At 38.8% G+C, this 20,325-nt stretch overlaps 1 protein-coding gene across 1 annotated transcript in view; it reads left to right on the top strand.

Moving 5' to 3' along the window:
- Positions 1-20,325, top strand: part of slit1b (slit homolog 1b (Drosophila)) — a 69,397-nt gene that overhangs the window by 8,033 nt on the left and 41,039 nt on the right. The window contains exons 2-4 of the mRNA XM_031733936.2: positions 6,354-6,425; positions 7,317-7,388; positions 7,505-7,576. Of these exons, the coding sequence (XP_031589796.2) occupies positions 6,354-6,425; positions 7,317-7,388; positions 7,505-7,576 (216 nt within the window). The remainder of the gene's footprint in view (positions 1-6,353; positions 6,426-7,316; positions 7,389-7,504; positions 7,577-20,325) is intronic.

The raw sequence follows: 20,325 nt of genomic DNA on the forward strand, positions 1-20,325 counted from the left end.
AACCGCAGTGTATTTACACCTACAGGCCAGTGGACACTCTTTCAGTGATGAGGATGTACACATCCTGGACAGGAAGGAACGCTGGTTTGAGCGCGGAGTCAAGGAGGCCATTTACGTGAAAAGGGAAAGACCATCTCTGAATCTTTCATCTTCATACAATGCTGTGATTGCAGCCATTCCCCAACTCTCTGTGAATGGTGCTCATGGCCATTGACCAATGGTCTTTGATCAGTGGTTGTTGATCAATGGTTATGATAATTTGCATATTAATGATCAACCAACTGACCTCCCAGCCTAGTGGTGCTAGTTTCAGTCATTGTGCAAATATACTGTTTATAAGATTGGGGAAACCTGCAGACAGCTGAGACTGAAGAAGTCACTTGGATGAGTGACGCAACGTTTCTCTCACTGAAAATCCTACATCCAGATGAACAGAATCAACCTTTTTGGAGTCACTTGCAATGTTGATCCTGTACCAACACTTTTATGATGATGCAGAAATAACAAAAACACAGAAAACATGAGAATATCAGATTGTTTCTGTTTTCATACTGGTTTGCAACTTCTTTTCCTTCCTTCCTTCCTTCCTTCCTTCCTTCCTTCCTTCCTTCCTTTCTTTCTTTCTTTCTTTCTTTCTTTCTTTCTTTCTTTCTTTCTTTCTTTCTTTCTTTCTTTCTTTCTTTCAAATAAACACAGTTTCATATATTTTAGGTTTTCAGGATTTTTCACACTAAAATGACACCCCCACCCCTTGATGCCCCCCATCAATCATTCATTAAAATACATACAACATTTAGGAGCTGTTAACTTGCTTTTGCTGTGTGTCATTGTAAACGGAGATTGATGCTGACACTTTGTAGACAGTGGTTCAAACTTACCAGAAATAACAAAACAAACTTAATGTAAACTGCAGTCTTTAGAGATTTAAACAAATCCATTATTTAGGGTGAAACTTGACTTGAGATTGATTTGTTTTCCGTTTCTTTACTCCGTCCATTAAACAAGTCGGTCCTCAGTTGAGACGTGGCTAGGTGGATGTCAACAAAACAAATGCAGTTTCAGTTAAATACAGTTTTGCACCACAGTTCCAAACAAAGAAAGCTGATGAGATGGAGGTTTAGGATGGGACTGCATTGCAGTGTTGTTTAGTAAACAGGTGATGGAGCAGAAAAAGTCTTAGGTTTCCTTGTTGTTTATTCCAGTCTGTTTAGACTGTATGCTGTTACTCTGTCTCTGTCTCTCTAATGACTGTGTGTGATTTTGTGAGGAGGAAGACTGTGTTTGTGCTCGGTGTGTGTAGCTTGATACTTCACTGGCCGTGCCGTCTTGTATGGATGTTCATTTGATTAGCAGATTAAAATGACCCATTTGCATCGACTGGCCGAGTCCCTGCTCAGATGTATCTAACGGTCCTGTGCTTGGGCGCATGGGTATGTGCTTGCGTGAGTGTTTTATTTCTTTCATTGAATTCTGCTTTATACCAAAGCTTACTGGTAAATACTGCCATTGTTCTTATTTACATATTTGTCATATTTTTTTTCTCTTTAAATTAATTTTTAGGCACTTTTTAGTAGCTGGAGACGTTACTTTTTTAAAGTAGGAAATCTCTGTGTAAAAACTCAAGTAGAGCGCCAGAAAGAAGAGAATGTGAAGAGTATTATAGTAGCTGATGTGTGCTCAAATGAATCTTAAGTTGTTTCTTTTTGGCTCCTGGCATCCTCACAGTTTGCCAGTCTTTCTGTTCAACAACATAAAGTGAATTCTACTATATCTTACATCTTTACATTGTTCCCGCCATCCACCAAACATACCCCATCTCATTGTCTTATTAAGTCGCCCCAATTACTGCTCTCCTACCATGTCAGATGTAACAGTGGAAAGCAGAGCTGAGCGAATCAACTGCCTCATTGCCCACTAGTGCGGTGATGGTGTGTGTGTGAGACGCGTTCTGCTTTAATGAGATATTGTTTGGCAGAGTCGCCACTCGAGGGGAGTCTGTCGCTTAACTGACCCCTGACCCCGACATGCTGCACAAAACTCAATTAACCACGCTTCATTGAGGCTGTATTTGTGCTCTCCCGTCATGTCCCTTTCCTTCTTCTTATGCAAAAAGACAAAAACAAATTATGAGCATTTTCACATTTAGCACCTTACCATTTCTACCTTGGTGTTTTTCCGAGCATCCATACATGTGAAAATAGGGTCAATGATCCATTGTACTGTATATGTCACTCTGCTTCCTGATGCTTGGTTCGTCTGTGCCGTTTAACTGTCAGTGTAATTTCACACACATCCAGGGAATTATTGTGGACCCCCTGCCTCGACCTGTTGCCATCCACCCCTCCCTCGCTCTCTTATAGCCAATCCCCTGATTTTGCTTCCCTCTCTTTCTCTTCAAATGACCTCCTCCAACCACAAAAATTATATCTTCGAGGAGGCTGTGCTTTGCTTGCTTCTTATATGTATATATATGTATATATATATATATATCTATATCTATATCTATATATATATATATATATATATATATATATATATATATATATATATATATATATATATATACACACACATATATATACACACATATATATGTATGTATATGTATATATATATATATATATATATATATATATATATATATATATATACAAAATGTTGCCCTAATAATAAACACCATATGTATATACATATATATATGTATGTAAGGTGTTTATTATTAGGAGTAAAAAAGAATCCAAAACAAGCATTGAGTGTATGAATTAATATATTCTTTAAGAAGCTGAAATCATATATTCTAATATTTTGAGATGTTGTATTATTATGATACCGTATGTAACTATAAGCCATAATGATCCACATTAAAACAAATAAGGCTTGAAATATTTCACTTTGCATGCAATGAATATAAAATATATTAAAGTTTACCTTTTTGAATGAAATTACAAGAAAATTGACTTTTATGACAATTTTTTCAGCTTTATTTGATCAGGGAAAGTAGGGGCAGAGAGAGAAGGGGGAAGACATGTGGCAAGGAGCTTGCGCCCAGTTTTTATCTTTTTTGAGAATCACTAGTAAACTGAGTACCCAGAACTAATATGGTTTAGGTTTTCCTTTTGGTACCAAGGCAACTCCAAACTGTCACTGGTATGGGAACTATTTAGGTGCCCTGTTGTGTTGTGAGTTGCAGGGTGGACCCTATGAAATGATGTGTTTGTTTGTTTGTCCTGAATCTGCCCCTGTTAGGATGCCCTGTTACCATAGAAAGTGTTTTGCTTGGTTTCAACAATGTTCAAGTGGACCAGTCTTCTCTTTGAAAACATTTGCTTAAATCAGTGAAGTATTACACTGAAGGTTACAGTAAAGTGTGTCAGTGGTGGGAACAAAAATGCCTGAATATTTAAAGGGGAATTATTCCAAATTTCTCACTAATCAGTTAAGTATGAGATTATTTAGAAAACAACTATTAATTAAAAATATCACACATGCGGCTGTACCACAGTTTAATTCTAACAGAGAGGCCCTTCAGTAAGGTGTACTTTAAAAACAACATAAATGGCCTTCTGGGTTTTCTGTGTCATGAAAGTGGCTCTCTTTTTATTAGTAATTTATGTTAAACACATAACTTTGTCAGGAGTAGATTATGTTCAACATTTCATTTTTTAAATGGTTGGAAGTGGCACATTTTTACTGAATCTTTTATTTACAGCATATTTTAATATCTCTACTGGGTGAATACTTCTTATATGTGCACTAAATGAGGCAAAGTTACAGAAGTGCAAACTGTGCATAAATGTTTTTATATTGATTCTAAGCTGCTGCTAGGTCTCTTTTGTATACCATGACATATTTGTCATTTTATATATATATGTATTTATGTTTATACGTATATGCCTATATTTATCTATTTATCTTAATATTTATGTATCATAACTCTGTTTCTACACCCACTTTAAATGAGTGCTTGCTGTTTGTTGTATATTTGCTGCTATGACAACTCAATTTCCCCCTGGGATTAATAAAGTTTCTCTGATATTGATTCTGATTTTACACTGTCAGAATTTTAGCTGCTAGCGCACAGAGCGCACACCAAGAATACCAATCAGTTAAATCCATTTTTAAAAAAAAAGTAATTTCTTAGGCTACGACACAGGAACTGCGAATGTTTAAATTAATCCCTATAAAGTTTCACAGCTTTAACGTGGAGTCGCCATGTTTGAAATAAACATCATCGCAGAGGGCGCACCGAGCGTTACAATAATTACCTTGGATTCAAATGTTTATTTTGCTATTCTGAGCACTAAATCCATTTTACTATTAAAGTTTTACATTCTTTACAGAGTTCCATCACCATTTTATAATCTGATGGCGTCTCTGAAATAGGTGACACTAATAATGGCCCGTAACAAGTGGAACACCTGAAGCGCAAAGCTTGGCTCAACAAAGAAACATCATAACCACCGTCGTGATACCCACTAACTCGGACTGCAGGTTTACTGTTTGTCAAGCCAGCTAACTTAAAGAAAGCCTGGCTGTGCTGACCTTCCTTCATTGTACACTGATCAGATTTAAATATATTACAGGTGTCAACAAAATGTCCCAAACTGTCTTTGAAGAAAAAATATTTTTAAACTTACAAAACATCAATTAGTACTTCACTACTGCTGTATGAAAAAAAATATAGGTGATTTTTCTGATTTACACTGCTACAGCATGCTGCTACATATTTCCAGGTAAATTGTGCAGAAGTAGACTGCAGATTTTTGTCTAAACACATCACAGATCCTTTGATAGTCATCAAGGACACAAGAAACTATGATAGTAAGCAAACTTTGAGTAGTTTTTAGTATAGATTTGCATTGAGACCAACATCGGTTGACTAATGGACATTTGGGCAGTTTTGTCCTTGCTACTCCATCAGGTCTTTTTGTTAAAGTTCTGTGAGGGGCCTGTAGCTCCAGTTCACACACCCAAACCACAGCATCCACTGTCTCTCGGTTTTTCTTTCTCTTTTATAAGGCACAGGACAAGGTCAGGCTCTGCTCCACCCATTACAGTAGCACAGGAACATGACACTCTACATGCACGCACACACATACACAGGTACACGCACACAGCTCATTTTACTTGTCCTTTCACAAAGCCTCGTGGGAAGAGTGACATCATCCCTTTCTTTCTTCACAGCTGTCAATCAAAGTAGATAATGAGGTCACAGGGTTAAACCCCTCCCATTTAAGAGAACCTCTACAAGTGTGTTGAAACGAGTGCCTGAAACGAGTATCAGGTAACACACAGCGGCGACAGTTCATACCTAAACCACCTTGGGTGACTTGGAACGGAAGCAACAGTAGAGCGAAGCAGCTCAAGGCTATGCTCGTGTGAGCTGAGGACTCGCTTGTCAAACAGTAGCTGTTGCATTTGATCAAATATCTGGAAGAAAGTAATTTTCTTCCAAAGGACAACCTTTTACAATTTAATAAAAGGTTGTCCTCAAAGTGAACTCCCAGTGAGGAGACTGTTGACACTAAAGTGAATGAAAATAACTTCAAAGAGCAGGAACAAAGTGCTGCACAGTATTAGGATATTAATAAAGTGAATAAAAAAGATCTAGTTTTTTGGCCTTGGACAAGAGCCACACTTGTTAAAAATAACAGTAATAGTATATGGACAGGAAACAAGTTCCATCTGAATTTTGTAAGACTGAGTTGGCCAAAATATTCACCAACCCAGAAAACAAAAAAGGCTGAAAAGTCTTGATATCTTATAGTAAAGTTGAATTTAATTACTGCCTGGTTGCCTGTCGGATCCAACTGTTAAGTGGCTCAAACATAATATAGAACTACAGCATCACTATTTATACTCTAGTCAAAGTCAGTACATGTGTGAACATTTATCTAGTACAAACTAATAGTTACAAGCAGGCAAGACACAGTGAAAGATTCTGATTTAGGCACTTTGTCACACAGAAGGAGTTTTTTCAAGAGCATAACTGGACCTTAGCCTGTCTCTAGTTCCTGCCTCTGTGTGTGAGACTGCATACTTCAGCCGGGGGTACAAATTCAAATTCCTTCAAACCAGCTTGTTTACATATTTCACTGAAAAAGTCAAGACAATGTCCTTTTCAGTTTCATATGTATTTCTGATGACTGGCCCCCAGCCCCCCCGTGGCCCTGTGAATTGGCTAAACAGAAGAAAATGGATCGTTGCACGCGTCGATCTTCCAAACAAAATAATTTGTTTGTTAATGAAATTAAGTTATACACTGTTCCTAAAATGTTCTTTGATTTTTTTAAAGGTTTGACTTCTTTATGTCAGCAGTTCCTTTATGTGCTGTTTTCTCTTTTGTTTTCCAGAGACCTGAATGGAAACAACCTGACAGTCATCACCAAGACAGACTTCTCGGGTCTCAAACACCTCCGAGTCCTGTGAGTTACATCTGCCTTTACTCTTATAGATATATTTTATGGGTTACAATTAAAGCATTCATCTCATCCAGAGTGGCTTTCACACCATTTCCTTCTCTGCTTTCATTGCCTTCAGGCTCATTGTTGACAGGGCAACAGCTTGTACTTATTACAAGATTCTTTCCCACATTTCTGTTGTTGTTTGAGGTCTGATAGGAATGTGGGAAGCATAGCTGTGGTGCCACGTAAAGCTGACACGAGGTGCTTGTCCGGTGTCAGTTTTACTACAAGGAGGGTTTATCTGTGACCTTTTGACCTGGAAGCACTGTGCCCTCTGGGAGAAACGGCATGAGCAGTAGTTTCCTGTGTTAACTTGAGGACTAGAACTGCAATGAGTGTCAGTGATGGACATGACACATGTCCCGGACTGGTTACATGTCTGGAGACCTGATCAGAACAGATTAGCAGCCCACCGGGAGCCCTGGGCGTACTGCTGTCAGGAGGGTACTGAGTGTTACATCAGTGGTATATGAGGTGGAAGACGGCAGTATGTTTCTCAAATATACAGATGCAAGTGCAGACAGATTTAAAGTAGTGTCTGAAACCAAAGCCTCATCCACATATTCAGCTGCTGACAAATAAAACTCTATTTTCATGTACATGTTATTTTTACCCAGATTCATCAACACACTCTTAATTAAAGATTAAGTTAAACAATAAAAGTCAGAGAACATATCCTTGTAGAATAACTACTTTATTTTCACAATACTCAGACTCGTGTTTCACAAGGAAGGATTAAAGCGTGTTACCAATTTATCAAATAGAAAACTGACTGTGTTATTTAATATCTCCTGATTTGTTTTTAAAGTATATGCTTAGACAGTGAATATTAATGTAAGTGTTTCCTTGCAGTCATCTGATGGAAAACCAGATCAGTAACATTGAGAAGGGAGCGTTTGATGAGCTGAAGGAGCTGGAAAGACTGTGAGAACACATTACAAAGACATTTACAAGTATAAACCAATTAATTTTTTATTCAAGTGTTTTCTTTCACAGGAAATTATAGTTTTTTTTCTTTGTCTTTTTTTTTGTCCACACAGTCGCCTGAACAAAAACCGTCTCAGCCAGCTTCCAGAGCTGCTCTTTCAGAAGAATGAAGCCCTGTCTCGACTGTGAGTACAAACTCCAGAGCTCTGGGTATTTTCTCTCCATACCCTGCACACTCTATTTGAAATCTCAGGACTTTGCTCTCTTTACCTCAACATCTCTGTCCTACACAATGCACTTTAGGGTTTTTTGCACAGTCCCATATTCAACTGATTAGAATTTGTTTATCTTGGCCCATCAGGTATGTCTGCTATGTTCACACATGCGCATGGTCTATAATTAGTGGCTGGTGCTCATCTACCATCCTACAGCAGCATCCAATGTCTATATGTGTCTGAGTAGTTCTTATTTGGAGAATATCGGACGCTTACAAATTGCAGAGTTCCCTGAACTGGCAGCTCTTCTTATTGACAGGGAAGGTCAGAATAGGTATTAAACATTTAGGATTTTTAAAGCAAGCAAAAGTGTTCATTGGGGTATTTTTCAGCACCTTTGATGTGCATTCAGAACCTATTAAGCTGAAATAGTCTGGGTTCCTTTCAGATAAATGCTTAATTTGCATCTGTTTTGTAAAAGTGTGGTTCATTGAGCTCTCGCGGCTGTTGCTTGTTTCATGATCTGTTGTGATTTTCCATATTTTCTTTCACAAATATACTGTTATGTAATGGATGCCCAAATTTCAAATAATGAGTTCAGCAGATGTGACTCAAAGGTCAGGGTTCAGACTGCAATAAATCCACTGATTCTTGGCTCTGTTTGATATCAAAGATAGGTCATCTCTGTAGCCCCACAAACCTTCTCTTCTGTTCTTTTGTTTGCATTGAAGCCATTAATGAGGAAAAGGCTTTCCTAAAGCGAGGCAAGTTAAATCTGAGAGAGGGTGAACAGGGTGAAATCACTTCATCATCAGTAAAAAGAATCAGTATAAGATTATTATGAACTGCGAATCATGCAAAGCTACTCTATCGTAATCAAAGAATAAAAAGTTGGAGCTAAAAATAATAAATATTTTCCCCTTTATTTGTGGATAATAGATTATGTCTGCAGCTAAGCCGTTACATCAACTAAGTTAAAAAGAATGTATCCAGCCTTCTGCCCTCCAAGCTGTTGTCTGAAATTTGTCTGCATATTAGTTAATGCACAGATGTCTTGAATCTGGATATATTTTTGAATTATAGTGATCAACTACAATAGTATAACAGTGAAAATGTCTGCTACTCCAAGCTGTTTAGTCACTGATTTTTCTGATAAAAACAATTGACCTATTTTTCCTCACCCAGAAAACACTGCAAATAACTTACAGGCTCCCACGGGAGCAGTAGGAACTGTCTAGCTTTAATTCAACATTTGAACACACACATAAAGAGCTTATTTTAATAACTGAAAGCCTGGACACAGTTGGTTACTGTGTGGATAAATGTGTCTCTCACACAGACACACGTACGCGTGCACACACACACACACACACACACACACCTCAGAAGCTTTTGTTATAAATGTGTGGTTGTAGTGTGAGATGGGGAAGGTATCTGCTACTGCCTGGAGACGCCTGGAAACACATACACAAACATTACTGCAGAGAAAGAGAGGAAAAAGCAAATATAAGAGCTCTCTAATTAAGTTTTTCCCAATGACTGATCTGTTCGTGACAGTGATGTGCTTTGGTACCTGTGTCTGCATGTTTGAGTGTGGTGATTTAGTGCTTAACAGAAAATGTGCTGATACAAAGAGACTTACTTTTCCCCCGAGTAGAGAAGGAAGGGGACTGAAGGGGGTAGCAACCATGAAAAATACCAGTAATTACAGAAAAAAGTGGAGACAAACAGTGTGTGCGTGTGTGTGTGTGTGTGTGTGTGGAGGAATAAAGAGAAAGTAAAAGACGAGTAGATGGTAAAAGACAGTGTGTGTTTGTTTCAATCCGTGTGTCTGTTCTGATTATTTGCTGCTTTCTGTTTTGGCAATTTCACACTCTAGCTCCCATTAGGAAGTGCCGAGATGGACTTGGCATGTTCGATCAATCAGCAAACACACACACACACACACACACACACACACACACACACACACACACACACACACACACACACACACACACACACACACACACACACACACACACACACACACACAAAGTGACACACTCACAGCACAGAGCCATTAGCACTTCCTCTAGCAGGAGCGATTTCTTTTCCTCCTGCTGTGATGATGGACTGTATAAAGCCTGATGTCCCTGGGAAACACACACATTTTTTGTTTGTGTGCATTTTTGTCTCTTCAACAAAATTGCCTTCCATACTTCAGTCTATTTCCTCTACTGTATAGTCCCCTCTTCATGTATCAGTCTGTCCTCTTCTTGTAGATTGTGATATACTGTCTTCTTTTTAAACTGAGCTTTTACTGGCTTATGGGGGGGGGGTTGTCTTTGATTACCTGCTAAATATATAGGTTTATTCATTTGCAAAGAACTGAACGGTGTGTAAAGACTAATACATAAATAAAATGTTTTCATTTAATTAATTTGCACGTCACTGAGTGTTCTGTGTATAAAGCATAACTGTCCACAGAATCAGTTTCCTCTATTCTCTCCACCACCATGGACAAGACCAAAGAGCTGTCAAAGGATGTCAAGGACAAGACTGTAGACCTGTGCAAGGCTGGAAAGGTCTAAAAGACCATCAGTAACAAGCTTGGTGAGAAGGTGAAAACTGTTGGTGTGATTATCAGAAATAGAAGAAGTATAAAATGACCATCAATCCAGTCTGGAGGTCCATACAAGATTTTGCCACATGGGGTGAGAATGGTCATGAAAAATTTGGTGGATCAGCCCAAAACCACATGGGAGGAGCTTGTTAATGACCAGCAGGTAGTTGGGCCCACAGTCACATTGGTAATACACCATGCTGTAATAGATTGAAATCTTGAAAAGCCCACAAGCACCCCTGCTCAATAAGGCACACGACCAGGCCTGTCATAGGTTTGCTAGTGAACACCTACAGGATTCAGTAAAGCTTGGGAGAAAGTTTTCTGGTCAACTAAAACCAAGATTGTGCTCTTTAGTGTTAACTGGACCAAGTGTGTTTGGGGAAAGAAGAATCCTGAGCATGATCTACAGTGGCTTGCAAAAGTATTCGGCCCCCTTGAACTTTCCCACATTTTGTCACATTACAGCCACAAACATGAATCAATTTTATTGGAATTCCACGTGAAAGACCAATACAAAGTGGTGTACATGTGAGAAGTGGAACGAAAATCATACATGATTCCAAACATTTTTTACAAATAAATAACTGCAAAGTGGGGTTTGAGGAAGTATTCAGCCCCCTTTGGTCTGAGTGCAGTCAGTTGCCCATAGACATTGCCTGATGAGTGCTAATGACTAAATAGAGTGCACCTGTGTGTAATCTAATGTCAGTACAAATACAGCTGCTCTGTGACGGCCTCAGAGGTTGTCTAAGAGAATATTGGGAGCAACAACACCATGAAGTCCAAAGAACACACCAGACAGGTCAGGGATAAAGTTATTGAGAAATTTAAAGCAGGCTTAGGCTACAAAAAGATTTCCCAAGCCCTGAACATCCCACGGAGCACTGTTCAAGCGATCATTCAAAAATGGAAGGAGTATGGCACAACTGTAAACCTACCAAGACAAGGCCATCCACCTAAACTAAACATCTTGGAGTCTGCAAAAGACTTGAGACTGGGGCGGAGGTTCACCTTCCAGCAGGACAACGACCCTAAACATAAAGCCAGGGCAACAATGGAATGGTTTAAAACAAAACACATCCATGTGTTAGAATGGCCCAGTCAAAGTCCAGATCTAAATCCAATCGAGAATCTGTGGCAAGATCTGAAAACTGCTGTTCACAAACGCTGACCATCTAATCTGACTGAGCTGGAGCTGTTTTGCAAAGAAGAATGAGCAAGGATTTCAGTCTGTAGATGTGCAAAGCTGGTAGAGACATACCCTAAAAGACTGGCAGCTGTAATTGCAGCAAAAGGTGGTTCTACAAAGTATTGACTCAGGGGGCTGAATAATTACGCACACCCCACTTTGCAGTTATTTATTTGTAAAAAATGTTTGGAATCATGTATGATTTTCGTTCCACTTCTCACGTGTTCACCACTTTGTTTTGGTCTTTCACCTGGAATTCCAATAAAATTGATTCATGTTTGTGGCTGTAATGTGACAAAATGTGGAAAAGTTCAAGGGGGCCGAATACTTTTGCAAGCCACTGTAAAAATCACCATCCCCACAATCAGACATAAAGCTGAAAACATTATGTTTTGGTGCGATTTTTCTGCTATATGTACAGGGAGTCTACACCTAATCAAGCACACAATGTACAGATGCATGTACTGTAAAATCTTGGACGAGAACCTCCTTCCCTCAACCAGAAGACTTAAGATTGGTCTTAGCTGGGTCTTCTGGCATGAAAATGACCCAAAAAATACCACCAAGGCCTAGCCAGTCTCCGGACCTTAGTCCTGTAGAAAATCTGTGAAGGGAGTTGAAGCCAAGCGGCAATCAATGTATTTGTACAACCATGTATTTACAGAGTTTCTGTAAAGAGGATTGGGGCAGAGTACCTCCCTTGTGCAAACCTGGTGACCATCTATAAAAAAGGTCTTACGAAGGTTTTCCACCAAGAGTTTCTTCCATCAGTTACTACGTCATGTTTTGCTTGGGGATCAAATACTTATTTTACTCAACGACATGCAAATCAGTGTATGTGCTGTTGCCTTTGAAATAGTCACTTCAAAGACAGGGATGAGGTCTGCGACCAGTCAAGGTTTGCTGCTGGCTTCAAAGCGGCTTTTGTGCATCAAGACAGTAAGAAAACTGCAATAAGGTAGAGTCAGTCCTGCAATCAGTTTATAATTGAATGGGGTCACACTGACAATCACACACAATCTGAATATGAAAATACAGAAATTAACTGTACTATATTGGCCAAAATCACAAGTTTGTTTCAGCTACATTCACAGAAATTCACATCAAACAGAAATTTACATGAACTTCTCTGACTGGTTTGTGGGAGGCAAAACTAAAAGTGGTAGACTGTATGAAAAACTAGAACAGTAAAAACAACCAAAGACTGGTTATTTTATTCCCTGTTAAAAACCCTCACCTGAATTCAACCCAGGTCTGAATGGACCCTTGAAGAAATAATATCCAAATGGACTTCAGTCCAGAAAAACTCACGCAAATTCATGCTAGCATAGTTAGTATTTAAAGTCTATGCATCTGTTACCTGATCCAGCTTGGAACCAGTTGGTAAAACCTCTGATTAAAAGAAATTGACTCTTCATCATCTGGTCCAACTCAGCTCAAGAGTCTTAACATTACAGTTTTCCTCCACTTTAACAGATGTATTCAAACAAAAGCAATAACCCCAAACATCGCAGGCTGGTCATGTTGTGAAACTACAGTGAAGTGAAGATTTCTTTCTGTGAACTGTTTTGAATAATTGAAGAGAGATTTTAATGTCAGTTGAAGATGCTGCTCGGTTTTCCTCTCCTCTGTCCATACCTCTGTATTGTTGTTTCATCCTCTTTCTTTTCTCAATTTTGGCAACTTTCATTTTTCATTCTTTCTGTCTCCCCTCAGTCTTTTGTTGGCTCTGTGTGGATGGAATCGCTCCACACCCAGTAACAGTCCTTTGTGTGTTTTGATGATACCTGGAGGGTGACTGAATGTGTATGTTCGTGCACCAGGGTGCCCCCTCCCAGCACCTCCCTTTAGCCCAGGGGAGCCAAAGAATTATGGGTGTAACTAGGTGTCTCTCTCACCCACGCACACAAATTCACCTTGACCTGAAAATGAACCGTGTGGTTAGCCAGTCGATACTGGGCTCCTGCAGGTTTTATTGGGTACTTGAAACAGTACTGAGTAAAAATGTAACCCAATGATATTGAGCTGGACAGTGCACAGGCAAATGCTTATCTGAACTTGATCCCATTTCAGATAGGAGAGAAATTCTTGTTCACAAATATCTCTTTATGGCATACACTAGAGGGAACAGCACTGACCACTAGCACTGTAAAAAAAAGTGCAGGGGTCAGTTTTTTTTCTTTTAAATCTACAGGTTTATATGGAAGGACACTCCTTGTTTGTGTGGAAAAAACACTAAATGTGACCATTTTTTCCCTCATTTCTAATGTTACTGTAATTTGTCATACAAAATACATCTTTATATGGAATATGCACATAGATTATTTCTAAAGATTGATATGGAGTGGTGTTATCCAATTTCAAGATGGTCTCAAAGTGTAACCCTCACCTCAGAGCCTGGCTCCAGCCACTGCATAACTTTGAAATATGCTCAAAGATTTGAAAGAGGTAAAGTAAGGAAATTCTGAGGATGAGACATAGATGATGCAGGAGATGTTCAGTGATCTTTAAGCCCATTCAAAAATAAAGAACTACACAGAATAGCAAGTGTTAGCTAGAGGACAATGGTCATCAACTGTAGCTGCTGGCTTTAATACCCAAACCATGTTGTCTTTTTCCCTCCCTGCCTGTCCTGACATCTGGAACTGTGCTGAGATGTAAACGGGTGTGAAGAGAAATAATGCAGATTGGCTATAATTCTATTGATGTCAATATTAATGAACCACAGTTTCATTTCTTCTTCTTCTTTTTTTTTACAGTGCAAGCTTTGCATTACTGTAAAAGCATAGCATGTTTTCACAGACTTCCTCTGAATTAGAGGGTTTTAGCAACTTTTTTTTTCTTTTTCTTGAACACCACAGCAGGATAATGTTTCATCAAGTCCAAATCATCTCAGACTGGCTTCTTGAACATAACAGTTAGTTCACTGTACTGTGATGTCCTCCAGTCTGTGGATCTCAATTAAATAGACCCAACACATGCATGATGTGTTGTGCACTGAGAAATCTGCACCAACTCAATGATGCTATGATGTCACTATGGACATGATGGACATGGGTTAGCTGTAGCTCAGGTGGTACAGCAGGTTACCCCCTAACCGGAAGGTTCAATCACAATCTGCTCCAGTCTGCATGCCAAATAACTCTGAGTCCCATGTTGCCTCTGATGCATCCATTGGAGTATGAATATGTGTGAATGTTAGGAAGCACTTTGAAACAGCATAGAAAAAAGTGCTTGTGTGAATGACCAAGTTGTGTAGAGTGCTCAGATAGAGTAGAAAAGTGCTATAGAAGAACCAGTCCATTTACCATTACCAAAATCTGAAGGCTAACAGTACCTAATAAAGTAACCAGGCAGTTATGTTCCTTATTATATCATATTCAACTTTGAATAAAAGGATGGCTAAGTATACAGCTTCTTTTTTCAGTATCTCTTGTGTTTGTTAAATATGTCACATCAGAACAGACCAAGCATACTTTGAAAGTGACATAAGAACTGTTTTAAAATACATTCTGCATGTACATGTAACAATGCAGACCAAGTGCACAAATAAGCATGAATGAAATATGAGCAGTGGAAAACAAAATGTGTGTGCAAAACGTAAAAAAACCCCAAACATACATGGGAATTAAAAATGTGTGGCCGTCTGCTTTAATGTGTCTTTTCGTGTGTGTCCTTGCAGTTTACTTTCCCCTCAGAGTTTTTTCTCATTAGGCAGAATGGTAGAGCTGTCCTCATTAGAGCAGATGATTGGCATCCAAGTGCCGCTAATTAACGGTGTGAAGCTGACAGAGGTGGTGATGGCAGCTGCCTGGTTGCACTTTAGAGGCTAACCGGAGTGTGACCTCGACGTTTAGAGGCAGGAAGAGCACACTGGGGTAATAAGCCTGTATATGTGTGATAATTACCTTTATTTGCATTTGTTTGTTTTGTGAGATTCCTTGCATATAATCATGTGCTAATTACTCTGATTAGCATTGATATCAAAAAGGATGTTAGATACACTTATGACTGAGTGTTTGATCATAGTTTACTGCTGTTTCTCTGGGATAAAACAGCAAGCAAGTCTGTGCCTACATATGTATGAAATAATTTTGCATGATAATCTTATTGCCATTGAAAAGTTTATAATAGTTTTGAAAGTAGCTGCAGATACAGATTATGATGACCTTCATCTTTTCAGCAGGGTAAATGAGCCCTGCAGTCGACAGCCAGCAATTCATTCGTCATGCAGTCAATCAAGAAGGTGAATTTTGTGAGCTGTTTGTAAAGTCTTAGATCTGAGGAAGTGAGAAGTGGAAGTGGGGTCAGTTTGCTGACAGATCACAGATCATTTCTTTCTTTTAACAAGATAACTGTCATGTGTAATTAGGTAAGTTGTAATTGATGCAAATTGACTGCTACTTGTAATATGCAAAATGTCACTGCCTGCCATTTAACAAGTGAAAGTTCATTGATTCAGCCTCCAAGATATTATATACATCTATCTTGCAGGTTGATATTAAAACACGAGAGTGTTATCTACTTATTGCTGAGAACAGCAACATTAGCTATGTTTCTTACAAATATGCAGTTTTTAGTGACAAGTTTCTTGCAAGTGTGGTAGTGTGGAATTCAAATGAAACCAACCAAGTGCCAATGAGTTAACTGGATCACATTAAAACATAAAAAACAATGCAACAGAATGAAAAGTATTACATATTAATTATAAGTTCATTGCTCTGTTTGCTCAGGAATAATCTGCATTCCCTGAACGGTTGGCGACTGTTAGGTGACAGGTGTTGATGAACTTGTAAACTTGGTCTTGAAGTGGGTTCTACACCATAAACCTCTGTGATTTCTTTTCACAGATAACTGTTGTCACCTGTAGTTTGTATGAAAGATGCCAACTTGTTTGCCAACACTTGCTAATGGACCCTAACCAGCTGGGGAACATATATTTGTCCCTAGCATTAAGCTAAGTAAGCATGTTAAATCAAAACCACTAATTACCAGGGGGTCACGGAATGGGCTCTAAGCATGCGGCACTGGGATGTTAGTACTAGCTTTTCACTACTGGTGGTAACTACCAGCAAACACTTTGCAGCTGGTCGGGGAAATGCTCACTGGGAAATACTCTAGTAACTGGTGGTTGCCAGTTGCTGCCCATTATGTCTGGGGCCTTGCTTGAGTTGTCAAAAGAAGTAGTGCGTACTTAATCTGCAGAAAACTCTTTTATTGAAATAATATTACTGCTGCAGGTGGTAAATGCTGACCTCTTTTTAAATATGTTTTCTACAGTAATACATCATATAATGCATGCATATGGAATATGATAAATATGTAGCATGACTTGAGGAGGACATTTATCCTGACAGCAAACCTTAACAGCTTGTAATGAGCTCAGAAAAAAAATGCTTTTGCCAAAAAAATGTAAAAGTATATTAAAATATATATTTTTAAAAAGGACTTTACACGAAGCCATGCTATATTAAAACCATGATACAATTTAACTTGAGCCTTAAGCCATAAACCTAACATATGTCTCTCCAGCAAGGGGCCACAGTAGATATTTCTGCATGCGTTCAAATACATTTGCACATGCATGCAAATCTATATTTACATTATCTGCAGGATTCAAATCTGTCACTGCAGAACACACAAAAGAAGGATTTTCCCAGAATTTTAGTTTTCTTAAAGCCGGGACTCTGGGGCTCTTCCTGCTGTGTGTGGTAACAGCTTCATCCTGGATAATAAGATCAGTGGTGCGGACAGACACCATTACTCCCTTTACAAAAACCTGCTCAGCTGTTATTTTTCTGCTCAGATTGTGTGTCTGCGAGTGCGTGCGTTTGTGGGAGGTCAGTTCACAGACGCTGACTTCTCCTGTCATGTCCATCCAAAGTAAAGCTGACACACTGAGAGCAGTGGAAAAGTATTGTGGGAACTAAAACATGCAACTGTTCAAAGAGCCAGTCGCTAACCTAAGATGCAGACTAGGGTGAGAATTACTGCGAGACATCTGACGGTCACATTCAATTCTCACATTCTTCGTCCTCTGTTTCCTCCCCCCACCATTCCTCACTGCCTGCTAATGTCTGCTCCCCCTTGTTTTTTCATTTTCATATTTCTCATCACCTTCCCCTCATGTGTCTTTTGGGGTTCTTCAATTAAGCGCTCTTCTCCCCTGTGGGTGGAGGGAAGGAAGAGAAATGAAGGATAACAGGAATGAAGGAAAGACACAAAGGCAGAGGAAGGGAGGTCAAAAAATCTGTGGATGAAGATCAGCGGTTTGATAGCAGGCAAAGAAATAAAGATGGCATGATGGAAAGAAAAAAGGGAAAAGATATTAAATCAAAGAGACAGTGAAGAATAGGATTTAAAAAAACGTTCAGGAAAATAATAATAATACTAGAGTATACAAATTTTAGAAAGATACAGTACTATAAACACTGAAGGTGCATGCATGGGAGTAAAGCAGGGCTCAAGCTAAAAGATGCAAGCCAGATGGCAGAAATAAGGCGACATTTTCAGTATTGCCTGCTGTGCTTGAGTTTGTCCTGTTGCCATGGTCATACCTTTGCATGCCATCAGGTCATGAACTTTTCCAGAGTTCAGTGAGTGTTGGTCAAACACTAACATGTGTCCTCTGGATGTTGTGTGTGCGTTTGTGTATGGATTTTGTTGCTAGCCCATCATACTGTGTTTTGTCTGTGTTAGTTTGCCCGCTGAAGCTCTGTGACTGACACATGGAAGGGAAATGAGAAAAATGAGACCGCTTTGAAGTAAAACAAGAAAATATTTTCTTTTTGTCTTCGATCATGTCTGCTTATATTATGAGTTATGTGGCCTCCGAGTTTAAAAAGTTGAATTTCCTGACGGGTCTGATTTTGTGATGTGTATGTTTTTGTTTGTTTGTTGCATATTTCCCTAAAAATGACACATTAAATGAAAATGTTTAATTTAAAAATGGTGTAGAAACGTTGAATACTTTTTTAAGCTCATGTGAGGGCCATAAGACAGACATTTAAAGGAGCACTGTAATAGCAGTCTGGATATTATTTCATATTGAATAACTGTTTTAAAAGTAGTGAAAATATTGTGATGAAATGAGTCTTTATACTCTATGTAGAGAAAAAAATGAGTGTCACTTCTCCAGGTGAAAATGACTTGTTGATGTCATGAAAAATGGACCATATTGCCTGGTCTGATGAGTATGGTGGTCTTGGGAGGTCAAATCCAGTAAAACTTAAACACCAGCAAATAGAAAAAGCAAACGTGCAAATGCCAAATAGGAAGTATATGTCTATAGTATAATATGAATCATGCGATTAAAACATATTAACTTTTATCTTTTCTAATTCACAACAGTGATGAACTTTCTAAGTTTAAGGATATAATTCATCCACCGTTAGCTCCTCAATGCCTTATGCTAACACAGTGCAGAGCAGCTACCTGAGCACCACTCCCACAGACGTCGATTATCTTGTCAATATTTTTACTTCTTCAATGCGTACAACTCTATATACTGTAGCTCCTTTGAAACAGAAAACCTCAAATTAGAAGTACTTCACTCCCTGGTGTAACTCTCAAATGTGCACCTTAAAGCAGATAACTCGTAAACTGCAGAGAAAATATCATCTCACAAATTTAGAGGATCATCATTTAGCCTGGAGAAATAGTTTGTTGCTTTATAAGAAAATCCCCCGTAAAGCCAGAACATCTTACTATTCATCAGTGATTGAAGAAAATAAGAACAACCCAGGTTTCTCTTCAGCACTGTAGCCAGGCTGACAAAAAGTCAGAGCACTGTTGAGCCAACCATCCCTTCCCTTTTCACAAATAAAATTTTAACCATTAGAGAAAAAATTACTCATAATCATCTTACAGATGTAACGTTATCTACAGCTACTTTTAGTACCATTGATATTCATTTAGAGTATTTTTCTCCAATTGAACTTTCTGAGTTAACTTCAATAATTACTTCCTCCAAACCATCAACGTGTCTTTAAGACCCCATTCCTACAAAACTGCTCAAAGAAGTCCTGCTATTAATTAATGCTTCAATCTTAAATATGATCAACCTATCTCTAATAATCAGCTGTGTACCACAGGAACTGGAAGCTGATTCCAAACTTGGATTTGGGAGACAGACACTATCTCTACTTTTAAGATTAGGCTTAAAGTTTTCCTTTTTGCTAAAGCATATAGTTAGGGCTGCACCAGGTGACCCTGAATTCTTCTTTAGTTATGCTGCAATAGGCGTAGGCTGCCGGGGGATTCCCATGATGCATTGAGTGTTTCTTTTTCACTCACTGTTTATACACCTCTGTGCATTTAATTATTTCTTATTATTAATCCCTGGCTCTCTTCCACAGCATCTCTTTGTCCTGTCTTCATTCACTCACCCCCAACCGGTCCCAGCAGATGGCCCCGCCCCTCCCTGAGCCTGGATCTGCTGGAGGTTTCTTCCTGTTAAAAGGGAGTTTCTCCTTCTCACTGTTGCCAAAATGCTTGCTAATAGGGGGTCAAATGATTGTTGGGGTTTTCTCTGTTTTCTTTGTAGTATTGTAGGGTCTTAACCTTACAATATAAAGTGCCTTAAGGCAACTGTTGTTGTGATTTGGCGCTGTATAAATAAACCTGAACTAATTTGAATTGAGTACCAGCTAAGCCAACATTTGACTAAGGTGCAAAAAACAAAACTGCCCACTTAAACACCTAATTTGTATTGTGTCATTTCATAGTGGTGGCTTACAGTATGTTGGTAGCTGTCATTTCATATTGGTTTGTATTTTTTAAACCATTAATGAGGTGGCAATAAAATGACTTAAAGTACGTGAAAAAAATAAACAGCAGTCCATGCAAAAGTTGACCAAAGGCAACTTTTGGTCCCGAGTCCTCATTTCAACAACCCTGAACTTCAGCTGAGCCATGCGACTT

The sequence above is a fragment of the Oreochromis aureus genome, linkage group 6 (assembly GCF_013358895.1).
Source record: "Oreochromis aureus strain Israel breed Guangdong linkage group 6, ZZ_aureus, whole genome shotgun sequence".
In the NCBI taxonomy this organism is placed as follows: Eukaryota; Metazoa; Chordata; class Actinopteri; order Cichliformes; family Cichlidae; genus Oreochromis; species Oreochromis aureus.